The sequence below is a fragment of the Gavialis gangeticus genome, unplaced genomic scaffold (assembly GCF_001723915.1).
Source record: "Gavialis gangeticus isolate Ggan-Ray unplaced genomic scaffold, GavGan_comp1, whole genome shotgun sequence".
NCBI classification, from domain to species: Eukaryota; Metazoa; Chordata; order Crocodylia; family Gavialidae; genus Gavialis; species Gavialis gangeticus.
In genome coordinates this window covers 71,086,355-71,107,394 of record NW_017729029.1, presented here as the reverse complement: position 1 = coordinate 71,107,394, position 21,040 = coordinate 71,086,355, and the positions used below count along the sequence as shown (strand labels likewise).

Genomic DNA, 21,040 nt, shown 5'->3' with positions numbered 1-21,040 from the left:
GAGAGAGAGAGAGGTTTCATTTTAATCATGGAAAAATGTGGAATTGGGGTTACTTCCTTTAACTGAAAATTGGAGATTTTTTTAAATCAGCAAAAACCAAGATCCCTGCTATCATTCTTTTCTGGTAACAGAGGAAATAGTATTAGTTGTTTAACCTATACCCCATATCCTATTTAAAAGAGAGAAGAGAAAAAACAGATAAGATTGTGATATATCTAATCTTTAAGAATCTCCAGTACAAATAAAATTAGAGGCTATTGAATCTTTTCTAAACATAGCCACTGAGGCATCGCCTCTAAGTGTGCTACTAAAGGGTCTTCTTACAGGTTACACTGTGAGCTGCACATATGTTGATCAGTGTTAGTGGTAGCAGTCACACTTGAGGACAGCAGGGGCCAGGAGGACTGAAAAGTAAGTATTCCCCCTCCCCTCCTATTCTGGGCTTCTGTCCCAGGGTGTCTCCAGTTCCCCCCACCACCACTCCTGGGGCTCTCCCTGCTCCTTGGGGTTCCCCACTCCCCTCCATCTCTCTGCTTACTTGTGGCTGTCCACACTGTCTGTCCTGAGGGAAGCAAGCAAGGGAAGGTTGGCTGGCTGGCCTGCCTGGCTGCCACCATTGCTCTTCTCCAGGCTGAACCCAACGCAGAGAGCAGCAGTAGGGGTGGCAGTGGCCAGGCAGGCAAGTTAACCTTTTCCTGCCTGCTCCCCTTGACAGGTGAGATAGCCACAAGTAAAGGGGGTGCAGGTGGAGGGGTGTGGAGTTTCTTCTTCGTGTCTCCAATCCTTTCTTTACGGCCTGCTTCCAATGTTCTGCACAGGCCACTGCTTCTGGTGTTGATGTTGCCAGATCTTGTGGGGGGCAGTGTGGTACCACAGGGAATCTCAGGAGATGATCCATGGTTTGCTGGGGAGGCAATGAGCAGGAATCTGGAATCCTGGAGAGGGCAAGAGGAGGTGGAGTGGGCCTGATCCAGACCAGCAGGGGAGGGGGGGCAGGTTGCAAAAGATTAATCAAAGTATCTGAATACCCACACTTACAATACAAAGGGGTCCACATCTCCATTCAAAATTTCCAAAGGGATCTGCATCTCCATTTGAAAATTTTAGGGGTCCGCAAATGAAAAAAGGTTGAGAAATCAATGCCTAGTGTGGCTATACCTTAATGTAACACAAGCTGGGTGACAGAGATCAGAGAAAATCCTGCCCTGGAGTGGCATAACTTTGAGTTGGCTAATGAGTGCTTAAAACTAGTTTCAGGTGTTAATGTGCAAACAGTCCAGGGGTTAAGACTGTCCAAAATTACCATGTAACAAGGCCCTAGACCAGGGGTCAGCAAGGCCATTTTGCTTGGCACACCACTGCCAGCCCGGGGCTCTAAGCAGCTGCTGCCAGCCATGGAGCCCAGGCTGCTCGCAGCAGGTGGCTGGGAGGCTGCAAGCCCTGCTGCAAGCAGACCTGGCTCCGTGGGCTGGCTGCAACAGGGAGGCTGCAAACAGCTGCTCTGGCATGTCGGCACTCTGGCACCTTCCAAGGTAGACACTGTGGTTATTTCAGCACTCTGGCCAAAAAACGTTGCCTACCCCTGCCCTAGACTGAAGATTCCTTTAAAATCTGTTTTCTAAATACAGAGATTTTCAAAATTAACCGTATGCCTTTGGTCAAGTTACTTGAACGGTGTCAAGTAAGTCCTGCTCTTGCCATTGTCCTATTCTTGCCATTAGATGATTTTATTCCAAAGAAACCTATTTATTTATTTTACTTTCAGCTACATAATTAACATTAAAAATTCCAAATTTCTAAAAACAAAATAATCAAATATAAATGTGCTGGACGTTTTTTTAATGATAAAAATAGTTAGGCCTAGAATCCTGACAATGTTTCCTACATAATCAAGTTTAGATTTTTCTGCTGCCTTTAATTTTTTTATTTTTTTTTAAAGATTAACTCATACCACACATTTATTAAATAATTCTGCTCACAAAGGGACAAAAATGAATGTCTGCATCTGAAACAGTTAAGAGAAGCTACCAGTAAATGACATCCTGCTTTTCTGACCTGTAGAGTGTGTGGCTTGGAAGCCTTTTCTCTGTACTGATGCATCAGAAACAAACCGAAGGAACATTTTGTTTCCAGTAGCAATGAGAGGATCTGGTATCTTATTGCCACATAAACGTCCCAGAATTGGTGACTTTTCAGTTTCTCCATCAAACACTTCCAAGTGGTCATAAGCACATTCCTGATGCTGCTCTATCTCAAACTCATTAAAGGTCTGGAAAAAAAAAGTTTAGTACTATTAAGAATCCAATATACATTATTTTTTACACAGTAACAAATGTCTTTTAAATATGCTTTCAACAGTCTGCAGTTAGTTAAGACAGCACATGTACTTGTGCTTCTGTTATAAAGCTTGGAATTTTGAATGACATGCTCATGCTGAGAAAGCCGAGTAATAATGAAGACAGTGAATTTTAAAGTTGGCAGGGAGCCCCTTCACATGAAAGGGATTAGAGCATTTATAGCCAATGAATATCCATGACAGAACAGAGCAAATCTGGAATACCATGGTTGTTCCATTAAATTCATACAATTAGTTGACAGGATTATTCCATATTTCACAGAACATTGAAAACAAATCAGAAAGCAGAAAATCTATTGGTTCCTCTTAGAAGTGAGGCCCTGAAACATCTGTGAAACATACTGTGCTTTTATATATTTGCTTCTTCACTATTTGCAGGTAAAAACATATACAACATGGTCCTTTGAAAACTGTCATATAAACTCATTTTTATAATTACAGTATTATTGATATATAAGGCTGCACTCCACAAATGAAAACTATACTTCTTAAGGAAACTGGTCTGATAAAAAGGACAAAAAAGGGGTTTTGACTAACTTTGTAAATAAAAACCCAACATGACTCACTTTTAATTCCCCTCAATTTTCAGGGAGAATTGTTGCAATGATCCAAACTTGATGATCACAAGCTTGCTTTCTTTTAGATCCATCTTAAGTTTAGTTTCCACACAATGGGTGCATGTACATGTGTGCTTTACTGCACAGTAGACTAAATTACTGCACTGTAAAGCATCAATGTCCACATGTGCACTGAAATTAGGGCACAGTAAATTCATTTACTCGCGTGTAGGATAGTCCTGTTAGACACAGGTACTATCCAAAGGTGAAGTAAATTACTGTGCTTAAAGGCACTTGCAGATGGTGATGTTGGGATTAGTTTACTCCAGCTCAAATTGCACCAGAGTTTATTCAGCTGCATTAATTACATGGGTAGATGCACCTGGTATTATTCATTCTAGTCTTTATCTGAACACGCAGAGACTCTCACAGCTCTTCCTAATGATGATGGAAGTTATGTATGAACACCGTGTTTATGAAAGATTCCAGATTCACGGTCCAGCAGAGTAAATTGTTTGTCCAAGATTTTAAAGGACTCAATTTTGGTACCCAAATGCATCCAACTTCGTGAAAAATCAGGGAATTTTAAGTCTTTCGGTCTCAAGGACAGATCTAATATTTTGAAAATGGGTTTGTAGTGGTGTATCATTGCACATAACATACATTTTTCTCCAGTTAGAGAGAAACTAGAAGATTTACTAATACATTAGAATCTCAGTGTTATATTATTCAGTACAAGATCAAAACAAAAACAAATCTAACTTCATTGGAAGGTGCACTAATTTACTGGTTTATATATTAAGATTAAAAAACACAACAAACTAGACAAAAATAGTCCAAAATGCTGTTTTGTTAGTCCTATAGTCATTATGTTTAAAATGTTTATCTGTTAGTCAGATTCATAAAACAAAATCTAGCCTTCTTGAGCCTCCTGACAGTGCATCTAACACTTCACTGTCAATCATATCCACACCCAAGTTAATGTTCACTGGAGTTAATGTTACCACACCTGATTCAAGGTGTTTAGCTAGAACTAAAAACAGTTTAGCTAGAACTAAAAACAGGGCTTTGAAATTGGAGAGAGATATTACCAGGAATAATTATCAGACAGCAACCTTGCAGAAGAAAGGATAATTTGATTAATGGTACATCAAGATCATTAAAATAGAGAGAGGGGCATTAGCACCAGTAAAGAGAGATTAGCAGGAATCAGGTATATTAGAATAAGACATGAAGTCAGTTGACACCCTCAGCATTGCCTGAACAGAAATGCTACTGCCTCTCTGGGGCACTGAGTTTTAAAGTTTGGGTGGAGCAGAAATCAAAGGAGGATGCAACTGCACCACTGTACTCTCTATGGATCCATTATTGTTGAGTCCCATAAAATTAAAACATCCAAAACTACAAGTCACTTTTAAAATAACTAGATCTACTGGTATACAGTTATAGGAACTTTGGGAGCTTTGTTTATACTGGACACCCGATTTAGAGGGATCACTTCTAGAAACAAGAGGTAGTCCAGTCCACAGGTTTTCTTTGGCTTGTCCACTGGACTGGCAACTAATATGTCACTTGAGGTCAATTAGACTCAAGTGCTTTGCCCTCATGTAAGCACTGAGAGGTCAAAACTCATATAAACCTATCTTAATATTTGCACACTGAACCTACAATTGAAAGCTAATTCAATGTAAGTGATTTTCTAATAATCAATTTTATGGTTAAAATGTTATGCTATGATTAACATAATAAAAGCACTCTAAGAGTTAACAACCCCTAAAGCACTGAGGATTTCCAGCAAAGAGATCTGGAAGATTAAGAAGCAATATTTAAAAGGAATAAAACCAAACACAGTAAAATATTGAACAAACATAATAAACTCTAGATTCCATCTTGTATATCAAAGCAAGTTTAATCGGCTGAATCCCTCGTGGAAACCAGCCAACATAAAATGTGATGGCACTTAATATTAACAGCTGTCCAAAAGGAAATGCATATAGCTATAGCTACTGACACTGAGAAAAGGCAAAGAAATTCCAAATGGTTCTGGTTCATAAAAAACTGAAGAGCAAAATGACGATGCCAGATACACATTGTATTTGCAGGAAGAATTAGCTTTCCAAGTAATGGAATGGAAGTACAGATCCCATAAAAAACAACTGTTTAGCTATTTCTATTGCTACTCTTAGACCCTTTCTACACATTACAGGTATTGCACAATTAATTGGTTAATTGCACAATTATCTTGAGACCAGTTACACCTGCAAAGTACTTACAATGCCATAAAAAGCTCCAAGAGCTATAAAGTTAGACCTTGAAAATATTTACCAACTTTATAGCTGGTTGCTATCATGCTTTAATTTGCACGTGTAGCAGGGTCTGACCTACGGCTGGGAGCCCTGTCAGATGGGGGTCCCAGCTGCAACAGTGCACCATGTCCAGCGAAGGCTGGGAGCCTTCAGATAAGGGGACTATCAGCCCTACCAGCTTCTGACTCTGTCTCAGCAGCACCTGCAGCTGCCAGGACTCAGAGTTTGGCAGCTGTGGATGCTGGGTCCTGGAAGCATGCCTCTAAGTGCCAGGACCCAGCAGCCATGAGATGCAACTGCAATCTCCCAGACCCAGGGGGGTGGGGGCAGAGGGGGCAGGGCAGGAGCCTCTGGGGCTGGGAGATAACAGAAGAGTCAGACTTCCAGCCTCAAGGGTGCATGAAGCCCCCAGGGCTAGATCACAGCTGCCATGATCTGTCAGGCCCAAGGATTTAATGCACCTACCCCTGAGATCAAGGCAGCTACATCTCCCAGCTGCAGGGGGAGCATGGGGTGACTCTGAAGCTGGGAGCCCCTCAACGGAGGAGACTCCCAGATGTTAGAGCTTGCTGCTTGCCAATGTAGGGGGAGACTGGGATTAGGCTCCCCCTGCACTGGCAATAAATTGCAATGGGATCTAATGCATGATTCCATTGTGACACCTCCTACCATGCTAGTGTGGCATGGCAAGAGGTGCAACTGCGTGTATGGTGCACTAAATCCCATTGTGCTTTTATCCGCAGTGTAGAGTGGCCCTTAAACCTTAATCAAGTTCTAATTTTTATATGGCCAAATAAATGGCTGTCATTTGGACCCCCAAAATATTCTATGGATTAAAAAAAAATGGAGAAGCTGGAAGACAGGGTTAAATATAGTATTGAATATAGCCAATATGAAAGCCATTGGGAATATAATATGTGATCTGAAGGCAGCCTCTAATCCTTAGTTCTGTTCCTAGTTTTAAAAGGAAATCTTCACTGCAGTTTATTCATCTCAAATGCCAGCAATTAAGAAATACTTTTTGCCACGAATAAGGTGTGAAGGCTATTATTTTCAAATACTAAATTACCATTAGGATAATAAAGCTAGGACTCAACAATGGTTTTCTTTTTAAGGCACGTTATTTTGACATCTAAAATCACTGTTCTGTGCAAAGAGTATGCAAACAATTTCAAATCCATTTTAATAGTCATTAAACAAATCGAATAGAACCAAGCAATTTAAGAAAAAAACAAGCCTTTGATATTAAACTATTTTAAACATTAAGCATTAAAACAAGTAATCTTTTTAAAACTAGTGTTGGAACATATTAGAAACTGGCTTATAGTCACATTCATAACATTCCCACATTTCCAGGGAAGGCTGAGAACACTGTTTTCCAGAAACATTTTTCATATATAAATTCAGTAATAAAAAATTAACATAAAAATGTTTCTTTTGCTTAATTTGAATCAAGATGAATATGGAATTTGATTCTGTTGATGGGTTGAGCATAATTCTTTTAAATATTAATTTTTTACATTTTAATAATGTAATTCTAAAAGCAGAGCACCGCAGCACAAAAGAATTATAATATTTATAGCTAATGAGCATTCATGATTGAACAGACCAAATCTGGAATATGATGGCTGTTCCATTGAATTTTAAATAAGTGCTCATTCTTTCTACTTCTCCTTTAGTAAGATGCATCTCTGGGTGCTTGGTCAGAAATAATCTCAAATTAAGCTTCATTTACACTAGTTTCCAAAACAGAAATGATGTAAGATAAGAACTATTTTAAAAAGCAGCAACATTATAAAAATAGTTTAAATATTATTGATGTTGGGCAGAATTAAAAAACCATACTCACCCAAGGAGTTAAGTACCTAAGTATTTATTCCTTAAAACCCTAAGAGGCACATAGCTGCACTTCTAAGTATCCTATGTGCCAGTGGCAATATGTAGGGGGTGCACCCCATGTAGCTCCTGAAAGTGCTGGTATACCCCCCGACAGACCACGCTCTGCGCTTAGGTGACGGGAGGGGCAGGCTGGAGCGCTGGCGACCCCCCTGTGAGTGCCGGCTGGGGAGTAGGAGTGCCTGATGAAGCGCTGTAGCCACTTCAAGGTCAGCATGATCAGCCATGGGGATCCCCACCCCCATCAGCGAGACTGACCATAGTGGGATTCCCCCACAAGGTCACTGACTGGTGACTGTGGGGGGCACATGCCCCCCCTGACTGAGGTGGCACCAGTTGCCTAGCCTACGTGCCACCTCTAGTTTAAATATTGTGAAGAGATTTTTCTCTCAACAAGTCGGGGGGAAAAAGGAGATTATGTCTGCTTTAGACCTCCCTACTTCTGGATATAGGAGTACATGACCCAGGGGGAGGTATATGACCCAGGCAGGAACTGAACAGAAGTGCTGTAGAAGGGAGAAGGTGGGCAACAAACAGGGGGAGCAGTCTGCAGGCAGCTCACTGGTCAGTTCACAAGTCAGTTTGCCCCCTCCCCTGCTCCTTTGAGGAGGAGCCTTTATGCTTGGTGAGAAGAAGCAAGGAAAGAGGAACCTTTTGGGACCAGGTAAGAGTAAACAGGCTAGTTTACAGGTGAGTTTACTTGGGAAGGTGTGCTTGGAAGAAGGGCTGTAAGACAGAGAAGGCAGATTAAGAGACCCATGGAAAAGGCTGGAGGATATTGCAATGCCGGAGCCACTGCCTCTGCTTGCACTTATGAGGTGTCTGTCCAGGCAGAACTAATCACCATAGAGGCTTCCACCCAAGGCTAGGTTTGGCATTGTGGAGATTGCTGCTTGCGAGGTCCTTCTGGTGACAGCTGGGTGGGGGACTGCCTTCAAGGTGAGCGGTGCATCCTGGTGGGATCTCTCAGGGAGTAGGCAAAAGAGCTACAGGAGGAGGTGGTGAGGCTCTGAAGCATCCTCCTCCATGAGGAATTGGTCAGTTTGATGCTGGAGAAGATCTCCAGGACTGTGGAGGAAGTACTGTCAAAGGCTGCACTAGAGAAGGGAGAGAACATAGACTCTGAGGAAGGTGGAAGCTGGAAGCTTGTGACCTCTGGCAGCAAACAGAAATCTTTATTCCCACCTGCAGAAGTTCACCTGGAGAACAGAAATGGAGCCCTAGCAACACAGGGGGAGGAGCACGTTCTATTGGTGGATGAGGATAGGCCAGACCTCCCCAAGGTGGGAAGGATCAAGACCACAACCACCAATAAGAAGTGATGGGTGGCAGTGGTTGAAGACTCTCTTCTGTGGGGGACAGAGGCATCCATCTGCTGTCCAAATCTGAGATGTCATATTACCAAGACTCATCCAGACCTCCCACTACTACCCCATACTGCTCATCCATGTGGGCACAGGCCGGGAGCCCTAAGCCCCCTCATGTGGGTGGTGGTGCTGGGATGCGTGGCTCTGAAGGGTAAGGTGAACGCTGGGGGCCTCCCAGTGCCACTGCCAGCCTTGCTGCATTGCACAGCATGGCTCCTGGCCTGCCCCTCACCCCCACTTTAGAAGGAACCTGGTTTCAAGTCTAAAAGCCATTCTTCTGTATCAGCTGTTCAGCACATCCAATTGTCATAGTTCATGTATTTGTGGTATCATTCTGTCTCAGCTTTGCTGAGGTCTTAAGTTTTGCAAAAAGGTGAAAAAAGTGTGCAACAGATAAATGCTACCTCTGCCTGAGAACAGCTGGCAAAGGAGGAACACTGAAAGTTTCATAGTTTCACAGTTTCATAGTGCTTAGGGTTGAAAGGGACCTAAACAGATCATCAGGTCTGACCCCCTGCCCCAAGCAGGAATGGGTGCCACAGTCATATCACACCAGCCGAATATCTGTCCAGCCTCCTCTTGAAGACTCTCAAGGTAGGAGAGAGTACCACCTCACTTGGGAGCCCATTTCAGAGCCTGGCAGCTCTGACTGTAAAGTAATGTCTCCTGATGTCTAGCCTGAACCTTCTCTCGAACAATTTGTGGCTGTTATTCCTAGTAACCCCAGGTGGTGCCTGGGGGAACAGAGCCTCCCCCAATACTCGCTGATTCTTCCTGGTGAGTTTGTAAATGGCCAGCAGATCCCCTCTCAGCCTTCTCTTATGGAGACTGAATAGGTTCAGGCCCTTTAGCCTCTCCTCATAGGGCCTGCCCCACTGCCCCTTGACCATACAAGTGGCCCTCCTCTGAACCCTCTCAATGCTAGCCACATCCCTCTTGAACTGCGGCGCCCAGAACTGGATTTAGTACTCCAACTGCAGCCTGACCAGTGCTGCATATAGGGGAAGGATGAAACTATGAAATTGCTCCTTAATCCTGGGCACCTTTCTGGGACCAGACAGGAAAGAAGGACAACTAAAGGCAGCCATCTCAAAAATGCTGGAACTAGTAAATAATTACGCATGATCTTCACTCCATTATTAATTCCATGTAGTGTCTTCAGGTCAGTTAGTAAATTTGCAACCTAATTAAACCACTTCCTTTGCATCTTCCCTTTCATCTTGCTTAGTCAGGACAAGTATTTTAGATAATTTGGCCCCAAATAGCTATTAAAAAAAATCTCTATTTACTGTTCGTTTTATTGACAATGTTTATTCTACATATTGTCTGGCCACTGGACAGGCAGTACTATCTGTAGTATTCTAATTAAGCACAAATATTTTGGTAGCCCTTATGGGGAACTGGATGCACTGGGTATTTCAACCTCTCTTATAAGTATCAAGTTGAAAAGCATGTTAAAATTGCTCTCTCCCCCTCTCTGTGGTGCAAAGATATTTTCAAAGGCATTTTTTATTATTAGGACATAGAGTTCAAAAATTCCAGAGTGCACGTACATGCTTTCCTGGTCTCCTTGATTACACAGAATGCTTCAGTCTACTGTTACCAGGAAGAGTTTTTTCACTTATCATCAAACCTGAGAGCAGTCACAGGAAAAGATGAGGCACTGCACATTGAATGCAAAAATAATGCAGTTTCAGAACTCACTTTGTTTTCTTTCTAGTGTGCAGAAGCTTGTCCTTTCTGAGTTTCTTTAGGGCATGGTAAAAGTAGGAATAAAGTCAAACTTGATTTGGAAGCATAATAAGAAATATCTATATAAAATGGAAGTGTTGCATTATTAGTTGAATGCATTAATATACTGCCATATTCAACGTTCATGATTATTTTATTTCACAATTGTGTTTACTATATTAATGGATTGCGTTCTTCCTCCATGCAAACATTTACAGTACTGAGCTTCCAGTTTCATAAATATCAACCCTCAAACATTTGACTTATTTTAAATGAGCATTCCACAATATTTAATTATCAGCCTTTCAAAAGGTCATAAGAGTGTTAGGTGCCAAATTCCAATTAACTTTCAATGGATGAATACTGAATTTTCTTAGGGTTCAAATTTCCAAAATTGGAACAAACGGAAAAGACTTAAACTTCCCCTCCCCCCCTTCTTAGGGAAAAAAGAAAAATAATATTTCAATAAGAAAATTCAAATGCATAATTTTCCTACAGAGTTTATGAGCATTGAAAGGACTTTTAGAAGAATATAGCTCTGCTTGTGGTTAGGTCTTGTACAAACAAAATAACATGGGAAGGGGTTCTTTTGTTGGAAGGAGCCAGCACAAACGCAATCCTCCTCATTTAAAACTACCCCATTCTACCCTGTGAATGGAGAGAAAATTTGCACAAGTACTACCCCCTTACTCTGTCCACCAGGTATAAATATTTTGTTATGGTGAACAGTTTAATAGACTTGAACCCACACAACCAATATCAACAACTAGAGCCCAGTACACTCTGAGATGACAATATTTGGTGCTATTTGTCTTTTATTCCTGTTAGATTAGTCTGTTATATTCTATTCTACAGCCTCTTTATGACTAGGAGCAATCAAGTCATTGGCAACTTACATAAGTCTAAATCCTGGAATATGTATGTAGAATGCTATCAGCAGGGATCTAGGTTTTCTGTTTCCCATGGAAAAACGGAGTAAAACATGGATTTCCCCCCTTACTGGATTAAAATGCAGATTTCTCATTTTAGCAGAGAAACCCACAGATTTTGAAATTTTACGAGCCCTCTGCAGGCTGGCAAAGTTACAGTCTGCAAAGGGATGCGAGGGAATGGGAGGAGGGTGCTCAGGCAGGCAGCCTGAAGACAGCAGCTCCTGCAGGTAAGTGGGGGAACTGAGGCCCCCATAGGGAGGGAAGGAGGGAGTTGAGCAGGGCTGGGCTGGGTCAGTGGGGATTAGGATAGGGGTGTGGGTGGCTCGTTTAGGGGGTAGGGGTGGGGCTAGCTCCAGACTGCTGCACACATTCCCACAGGGCAGGCAGGACCTGCACCCCCCCGATCTGTGTGTCAGGCAGGGAGGGCACAGGCTGTTCGCTGCAGGCTCGGGATCCCACCCTGCTGCCCTCCCCTGAGGCCTCCACAGCCTGGCACGCATGACCCAACACTGCAGGGAAGAGCTGAGCTGAACAGGAAAACCGTTTGCTGCTGTGAGATCCATGCTGCCCTGCTGATGCATCCCCTGTGTGCATGGGGCTGCAATGAGGGGCACAACCCCACACTGCCGTCTCCACTGCCCCCACATGCACAGAGGATGTGTTGCCAGGGCAGCACAGAGCTTGCAGTGGCAAGCAGCTTTCCTGTGCAGCTCCACTGTTCTTTGCAGTGCTGGGTAATGCCTGCTGGGCTGCAGAGGCCTCGAGAGAGGGCAGCAGGGCAGGAGCCTGAGGCCACCATGGGCAACTCACACCCACCCCCACCCTGCACACAGATCTGGGGGGTGTGGGCCCCCCCAGCCCTCAGGACTATGCACAGAGATGGGGAGCCAGCCCCACCCCCTGCTCCCAGATGAGCCATCTGCAGCCCCACGTGGGTCCCCCTGCCCCACAGGAGTGTGCACAGCAGCAGGGAGCCAGGCCCACCCCCGCCTGAGCCCTCAGCAGCCATGGGTGTGGGGGGAGCCAGGCTAGTCTTCATTGCTGCAGCCACTGCCTTCTGTCAGGCACAGGAAATTTCAGGTCTGGCTCCATATCCCTGGCAGCTGTAGGTCCCTTCTGGCAGGGTGGGGGGGCATGGGCATGAATGGGGGGTGAGGGGTACCAGCAGGGCTGGGGAAGGTGTGGGAGGGCGTGAGGGACACCAGCAGGGCCAAGGGTGGGCGGGGGAGTGAGGGGCACAAGCAGGACCAGGGGGCTGTGGCAGGGGAGGAAATGAGAGGCACAAGCAGAGCCATGGGGGGAGTGAGGGGCACCAGCAGGGCCAGGGAAGGGTGTGGGGGCCTTTTATTTTAATCACAGATTTGTGAAGAGGTTATCAGAAAATCTGTGGGGTTTTTTATATCAGGGAAAACCAGGATCCCTGGCTATCAGAGACTTTTGAGTGAATATGTTACATGTTCTTTGTATAAAATATATTTAAATATGTGAGCAAAAATACTCCCTTCCTTCCCAAATAATCTATTCTATTGAGACTGTAAACAAATAAGGACAAAGATTTTATTATACTCTGTGTAGTGCTTAGCCATAGGATCCTAATGTCAGTGTTTTTCTTCCCTGCTATTGTAAAATTAATGTTTATTGCTAGTGAAGATTTCTGGCAGAGCTTGGGCTGTAGACTTATTACGTTACTGTTACCTTAGAATATTATATAAATTCTACCCTTAAAACATCTCCTCTGGTATTATTATTATTATTATTATCATCATCAAATGTACTATTGCAGTTAATTCTGAGTAGAGAGTCTTCATTCCTACTGTGGCCCATTTACTTAGCTGAGTAAAACAGCTGGAGAAACAGAGTCCCTGAGAATTCTGTAATGTCAGAGGATTACCCCTTACACATGCTGCAGAAGCTGCTGCCTGAACACTTGCTTATTTACTAACCCTTGAATAAGGGCATATTGGGATTGGGAGAGCTCACAGCATGCAGAGCTGAGAAGATTTTAGACAGAAATGCATCATGAAGCCTACAGAGGCTACTATAACCTAAGTTTTGCAGGGGCCTTTTCAATCCCAAAAACATGCCAAGGAGGGTGCAAAGTAGCTAACAGACATCTTAGTTCCCCGCTTGCGAACTTAGGTTGTGATTTTGGTGTTGAACACCCTGAAGTCAAAAAACAATTCTAAGTCTGTAACATTAGAGAATTCTGAGCACAGCTACAAAGAGCACTTACTCTGAGGATCTGGAATTTTTAATGTGAATTGTGTATGTTTTCAAAACCATGAGAATAATGAAATATAAAACTCCAGACAAATCTTTGAACTAAAAAACAACTTTTAGCATTTTCACCTAAGTCACTGGATGTTCTTAGGCTTGTATTGATTACATTTCTTCTTATTCTTTAAAACACATTTTACAATGAATTATCTGATTTTAAAAATCAATAGGCTTTTGCTAAATGCTGCCACATTTAAGACCATAAGCAACTGATATTTAACAACATTTAGTTACACATTCTAGAGGGAATATTAAAAGCAGCAAAATCTGTAGAAATTATATGATAGTCCCACACAGATTCTGGTGGACCCTTGCTTTTAGGCTCTTTGCTAAACAGTATACACAGGATGCACAGACAGTTAATTGTGCACCACATTTAAATGCATGGCTCCCATAATATTGAACAGGCACTTTAGTCAGCAGTGGATAAAACTGAATTGTTTTAAAAGGAGCTATTTGACTGTTACTTGATCAGTGAATGTAGTTCAACATGATTTTTCTATAACTGCCTTTCAGAACAATTGTTCCGTTAAGAAGGATATTTGGTTAAAACAACATTTAGAGCAACTTACTAATTTCACTCTGTAACCAGGAGTAGCACTGATTTCCCATGTGCATTCCTTCCTACTTGGATACTTGTCTGGCCAGTTAGGACTTGTGATGATTCCATTTGGACTATGGATCTTCTGTTCACACTCAGCTGTGCCAAATAATGACAATACCAGTTAGTTTGGAAATCTGTATTAAGATGTAACCAGAAAAGCAGGGTTTTTTAGGCCAGAAACTCATTGAATGGAAAGGATTTTCAGGAAGCTAACTAATCTCATCTTCAGTCCACTATCTTGTTCATCACCTTTGGCAAACACATTATGGAGATTAATCCAATAATCCTTGTTTACTGATGGACATGAAGTTTACAGTGTTGTTTACAATGGATCACATCACCTTATAAAAGCAAATAATATATATGGATAAGTCTAAACCATTTATCTAAATACAGTTGATATTTTGCCATTTCCTTTACTATGCCTTTGTCACAAAGTTCAAAAGGAAAATCCACAATAGAATTCCTATCAGAATATTTAATGGTATTTCTAACCTTTCATTAGGTTTTCTGTCTTCCCATAAAGTATTATTAAATGATTTATTGAGACTGGATGAACAATGACACTGAATTCTGGTTAGCTACAGAAATGTGCTTTGTCACAACTGAATTATTGGAAGTGCCTCTACAAATAAATAAAACCATGAAGAATCTAAAAAAACCCCACGGATAAAACTACCCCACCTGCTTTAGCTCTCTTCTAATGTTCTCAAAGCACTTTAGAAATATCAGAGATTTAAGCAGCACAATTACTCTGGAAGAAGGTAGGTATTAATCTTCCAAAATTACTGGTGAGACAACTGAATCATAGTTCATTAGCCATATTGGTGTGCAGTCACCTGACTTGCAGAACTATCATCAACATATGGAACCACTCAGACATAACAAATTTTTACCAAAAGGAAATCTCTGCATCTACCCATGAAGCCTAGGATGCTGTTATCTTTAAATCATTCTAAATCTGTGGAACGGTAGGCAGTGTCAAAGTTAGATCCAGAATTTCAGAGCAGTTGCAGGTTTAGGCTTAGTGTCATTTCTGACTTGCACAACGGTGATTTGCCACTACTTGGCCTGGTGAGCAGGGGCCAGGACTCTACCCCTTCTTTGGAAGTGGAGCAAGGTGCGGTAATTATGGCAAAAGTATGAAACCTGGGAAGACATGCCTCTCTGGGCTCTATGCTCTCACTGCCCAGTGGCTCTGCTTCCAGTGCAGAGCTACTGGGGGTTAACCACAGAGATAGCATGAACTCAGGGAAAACATACTTCCCAGGAGGCTTGGTACTAGGCAGTACTCCCCACCATCCTCAAGAATAGCCACCTCTCCCCCAATTCTCCTGGCTAGAAGAGAGCCAAGTGCCACCCAGATGGGGGACAAAGGCTCTCTGAGGGGAGGGCAGTGTGCCTGACTCCCAGCCCAAGGTCCCAGAATAGGTCTCCTGGGCTCCTAGGAGCCAACAGCGTGGTGCCACATGGGTTGGGGTCATACCTAATGTGGGTGGGTGGAATCTGGGATGGTGGAAAGCTTGCCATAGGTAGAGGGGCTGGGAGGCATGCATCCTGGATTGCTGGATGACTTCAGATTCATCACTATCTCTGTGTAGCAGACTGTTTAACAACACCCTAGTTAGAGTTAGGTAGAGCAGCTTAAAGATAACCCTCACCCAGAGTGGCATTACATTAAGTTGCACAGATGGGTACTTAGCACAGTTTAACACCCTTTAATGCATGGACTCTCCTTATTTAAGAGCCTTTAGAATAGTTTAAAGGTAGCCTGGAACACCACCCTAAGGTGCTGCCATCTGCCTTCAGCCTCCGGATTCATGGCATCTGACCATGATATTAAACACTTAGTGTAAACAGGGGCTTTCATGTTTAACACTGCATAAAGGCACTATGCCTCAGCTACCTGAGACAAAATTAAGTAGGACAGTCCTTGCTTACAGTGAGTACCCTAACTCATCAAGGTTGCATTCCAAAGTAACCTGATTTGTTAATCAAGGTATTCAGCCACATAGACAAGGCTCCTCAAGTCATCTTTGGGAAAGCCTGGAACAGAACACTTACCTCCCATTCTCTAATACTGTGCTTTAGCTACTTTTCTTTGTTCCTCACTTGCCTAGGAAAGGTAGATGAAGATAACTTTCTAAGGTAACTGCATTGCTGTTATCTGCTATTCAAATACCCCAACACTTACCTTCTTTGCAATCGTGTTTATTTTCATGTAGCACAAATCCATTGCGGCACTGACAAACATAGCTTCCTACAGTGTTGATGCATTCATGCTGGCAGCCACCATTGTCCTTAGAACACTCGTCCTTGTCTAAGAAATATACAACATGGTTCTGTGACCAGCACATCTATGCACAGTTTGTAGAAAAAAAATCATAAAGCTTTATAGGAATATTTAAGTCCAGATAAGGATAAACTAATTGCCATGCTTCTCACTATAGCAATATAATTGTACCTTTGGCTCTACCCATTCATTGTTCAACCTGAAAACTTGCATCATGGCAGAGAAATTTGATTGGATATTTGATTTATTTATTATTCTAGTCTTCAAAAAGGACAAAAAAGTGGCTTAAAACAAAAAGAAAAAAAACCCCTCATCAATGTTTGCTCTTCCAACTGGATGTATTGATAAGAATGTCATCAATATCTCAAGAATAGCTTTATTTCAGCAAACAGGGAGTTTTAATACCCTGTGTGCTTCATATTGGCTTCTATGGTAGAAGGATGATCTAATAACAGTTCCACAGTTTAACAATAGTGATCAGGCCAAGCAAGGTTTCAGGCTCTGCACGTGTGGGTTATAAAAACATAAATTATTCAACAAAAACATTCTGAATAAGTTGATTTTTTTTCCAGCAGAAAAACAAATACACTTCATTTTTAATGAACATGGACATTACCGAACACCTCAGAAGGCAAAATAGATTATTAAGGAGCATACAGAAGAACCCAATGTTAATTGTTTCAGGGAGATCTGCAGCTTAGCATACAGTTCTGTTTATTAATGAATAATCTTTTAAAAGAGCTTTGGGTGCGTTAGAAATAAAGCAGGGAATAGGAGAGGAAATATGAATTGCGTTTAACAGCTACCAAAATCATTACAAGGAAATAAGCCAAACTAGATTAACAGGCAGTCATTCCAGCAAAAGGCATCAGCTGCCACCACTCCTGTCATTCAGCTGTTGTAATTTTAGGTGGGGCAGGTCAATTAAATCAAAACTGGCAGACTGGTCCCGACACACACACACATAATACCACATTGCACAAACTTCTAGCATTTTACCATGCGGGGATGGGGAAGCAGGTTATGGTTATGGAGGTAAGATTGATTCAGAGCATGCATATCTCCTTTATCTTCCTGCTCCCTCCAATGTATTAATGGAAGTGTTATATCATAACAAAATTAACATGCAATGGTTCAGATTTTGCTTGGTACGGTAGGGATTTCTACAGATACAAAAGTTTCCATGTACAATTTAGGTCTCTTGTTATTGCTTAACTCATATGATATTATTTCTTCCTACCTTTGCTGAAGTAATAGCACAGCAAAAGAAATCTGCTGTAAGAACTTGTACACATCAGAGCTTTACCCACCAACACGCAAGCAAAGTTTGACCAAAAGACTTGCAAGCTATTCAATAAATGCAATTTGTACTTATAATACATTGGCTATACAAAAATAGGATGACGATGTAAATTTATAGGAAAGTCTTCCAAGTCAAACCCAAGCTTCTACTGCATTTTCATATAAATCACACAACTGTTTGCACTGAGAATGCTCAAGCACTTCTTGCAGATGTAAACTGATCTGAACGTTAAGCAGCAGTTCAAAAAATGAAAATAGTTCAGAAAAATGCACATCCTAGGGTTTACATCTGTGATAATTTTATTTATGAAAGAAGTAAACATAACAACTCCAAAGTATGCTATTTGCAGAACAATACAACCCAGGCAGTCAATATCATAAATCAATCTAAATTCAAACAAACATTTTAATCTTTCATATTTTCAAAAGCAAGCGCTAGTTAAGAAGGGGAGAGAGAAACACACAAGAAATTAGAAGACAATAGAAAATGAAACTCTACAGCTTTTTTTCTTCTAAATATTAGTAGCTCTTTTCTATTAGAAAAAGAAATGGAAGGTAAGATCAATGCATTCAAAGTTAGACACTCCAATAAAGTTCAGTCAAACTAATCTAACTTGATAAATAAATAAAAGCCCTTTGCTTTTCCCCACCTGCCAAATTGTCTGAAACAGAAACATTTGTATTAACATTAAATAAAGACGTATACTGTAGAATAATCTCTAAAGGGACAGGTGCCTTAAGAATGAGCATGTGCTGGATCCCTGCAGAGATCAACATTGTGCAAAACATTAATCACAAGGTAGGAGAAGTTCTGAAGCCTAGTGAAACTACAATGGAAATAATTATTTGCCCACAGTTAATGAAGGATGCATTGGTTGAACAAGCCTTACCCACATTTTACAAGTCAGTATAGATTTTCCATCAGGTCTGTAGCCCAGTTTTAAAATTCAGGAAAAATTAGTCTGTATTAGTTATAGAAACAAATGTTTTGCTGAGTAAAAACAAAACCATTTGTTATGCTGACAGATGGAAATCAGTCTCCCAGTTTTGAATGGATGCTTTCTTTATGTTGGGTCCCCCACCCTCTCCCCCCAATATTCAGAACAGGGAAAGATCCATTCTCAACAAAATGTTAGATATAACCATTCAGAGGGCATGTGGTCATACCTCTGAGACTCTCAGAGGCCACCAGTCTGTGAATAATACGTACTCGGCCTGAAGAAACAACCTGTATCAAGTTCTTGCATGATTCAAAAACAAAAATTTTCTCTTTGCAGGAAGCTTTCTTGTCTGTGGGGAAGAAAATGTACCAGGATGGCACCAAAAGTGAATGTGTGCTCCAACACAAACCTGCTTAAGGGTAGAAACATTTCAGATTTTTCTCTTTAAATGCTCACTGAATAATCATCCACAATAGGACCCCAAGAAAAGTCATTTTAAAGTGCACTGAATTTAGTTACTGTTTTAAATAATCATGAAAATAATCATACTAATTTCAAACCACAAAAAATAGCCTTAGAGCTCATGATAGATGGAATCATTTTAGCAACATGTTGTGCTTGATGTTTAATCTTCCCAACACTTACAAGTGGTATTTAAAAAGATGATTAGGGCTGCTTTCAGGAAACCATCACTTTTTCTACAAAGAATGTTAAACATTGTTCCCCCCCCCCCGCCACCCCAGAAGCAAGGTCATATTGCATGATTCAGAAGTCCACCATTCTCTACTGTCAAAGTAGCTTAAAAACTAATTTACAGTTATACAACATTTGTTCTGCTATCAATCAAAAATCATCCTGAAACAGCCTCTGGTCCACCACATACAAATATACACAGATGTTCTTAGCTACATAAGTGTGCATTATGAAAATGTGGGTGGCAGTAGTGTAGTGAAGAGGTAATAATGTATTATTAGAAGAAAATGGTCATGTTAATGGAATTCTGATTCATTTCTTCCGATCAACTAAAATGCACATTTCAGACCAAGTGCCCATCTCGGTTCTTTTTACAAGCCTCCACTTAGATTTTAGTATGCACTCATTAAAACTGTCATTCATGTCAGTTTTTGATACTAAGAGATAGTTAGCCATGTTAGTCTGAAGTCAGGCAGAAGAAAAGCAGAAGAGCACCTTAGCGACTAACTTGTTCAGAAAGTAGCCTACTTTGTTAGAAGCTATGAATGCTCCATCAGATGTATCAGATTAATTACCATACTTACGGGTGCTTAGGCTGACACTGTGTATAGATCAACCCCCAGCTTTCTGATCTGAAAGGTAAGGATTTCCATAGGCACAGTGTATGTCAGAGCCAGGTTTGCTGCTTGGCTGGCACGGCCCCTTCCCATGTGAGCAGCGCTACTCACAGGGGATAATGCCATGCCAGCCAAGTACTGAACCTGGCCAAGCCCAGCCCCATCTCAATTCCATCCTCTACGAGTGGCACTGTGCTCGTAGGGGAAGGAGCTGCTGAGAGAATGGTGCTGCCGAGTGCTGAGCTGGTGCTGCTTGCAGGGAATGAGGCCACTCCATCCCCTGAGAGTGGCACCAGGCTTGCCATTTGGCAGCGTTACTTGCAGCAGACAGAGCCAGGCTTGAGGCTCGGCTAGCACGGCTCCATCCCCTGCAAGCCTGGCGCCACTCGCAGGGGACACAGATGGGGCTGGGCTCAGCGCTCAGGTGATGTAGCCTCATCCCCTGCAACTGGCACCATCAGCACCACTCACAAGGGATAGGGACAAACCAGCCAAGTGCTGAACCCAGCCAAGTCCAGCCTCAGTCCCTATTTTTGATGTGGGCATGTTGTATAAGTTGAGTTTGATTTTTAAGACACAAAAATTGGCTGCAAAACTTGACTTATACACCTTGTGCTGCTGTTACTTGTCCCCAGGGAATGCTCATGCCACACACACTCTGGTGCATGGCGGGTTACACTGGGTAGGGTAGGAGAGGCTGGGGCCAGCAACTGTGGTGGTCGCAGCAGCCTTACCTGGAGTCTTAGGGGCCTCAGGAAGCTGCAGCCATGGCACTCCTGCAGCTGGGAACATGGTAAGCAGCCAGAGAGTGTGGCTACAGCTGGCCAGGCTCTGGTTTTGGTCAGCGTGCTGCCAGCATTTGCACTACTGTGCTTTTTTATGGTGTGGGTCTCCCGGGGTCAAAAAACACTCTCCCGTGCTGCAAAGTAGCAGTGCAGGGCATGCCTACATATGCAGCATGTGGCTCCAGAGATGGGTCTGCTGCACCACATAATGCATGTCTGTGCTTGCCTGGATGCAACGTAAGGTACCACCCTGTCCTGCCTTTTGCCAGTCTTTGATACTGAGAACTAACTATATGAAGATGAAATTCTATATTGGCACAATCCACAATGCCTGTATTCCTGGGTGGATAGTAACTTTGCAAGAATTGTTGAAGTGTTAGATT

At 42.3% G+C, this 21,040-nt stretch overlaps 1 protein-coding gene across 3 annotated transcripts in view; it reads right to left on the bottom strand.

Annotated features, from left to right (window-relative positions):
• The window catches only part of TLL1 (tolloid like 1), a 295,909-nt gene that overhangs the window by 13,022 nt on the left and 261,847 nt on the right, over positions 1-21,040 (bottom strand). For 2 of the 3 annotated variants that reach the window (XM_019521749.1, XM_019521751.1), the window contains exons 17-20: positions 18,789-18,911; positions 16,221-16,346; positions 13,995-14,122; positions 2,056-2,269 (exon numbers count right to left, since the gene is read on the bottom strand). In XM_019521749.1, the coding sequence (XP_019377294.1) occupies positions 2,056-2,269; positions 13,995-14,122; positions 16,221-16,346; positions 18,789-18,911 (591 nt within the window). The remainder of the gene's footprint in view (positions 1-2,055; positions 2,270-13,994; positions 14,123-16,220; positions 16,347-18,788; positions 18,912-21,040) is intronic. The other variant, XM_019521750.1, reaches the window with a different exon arrangement.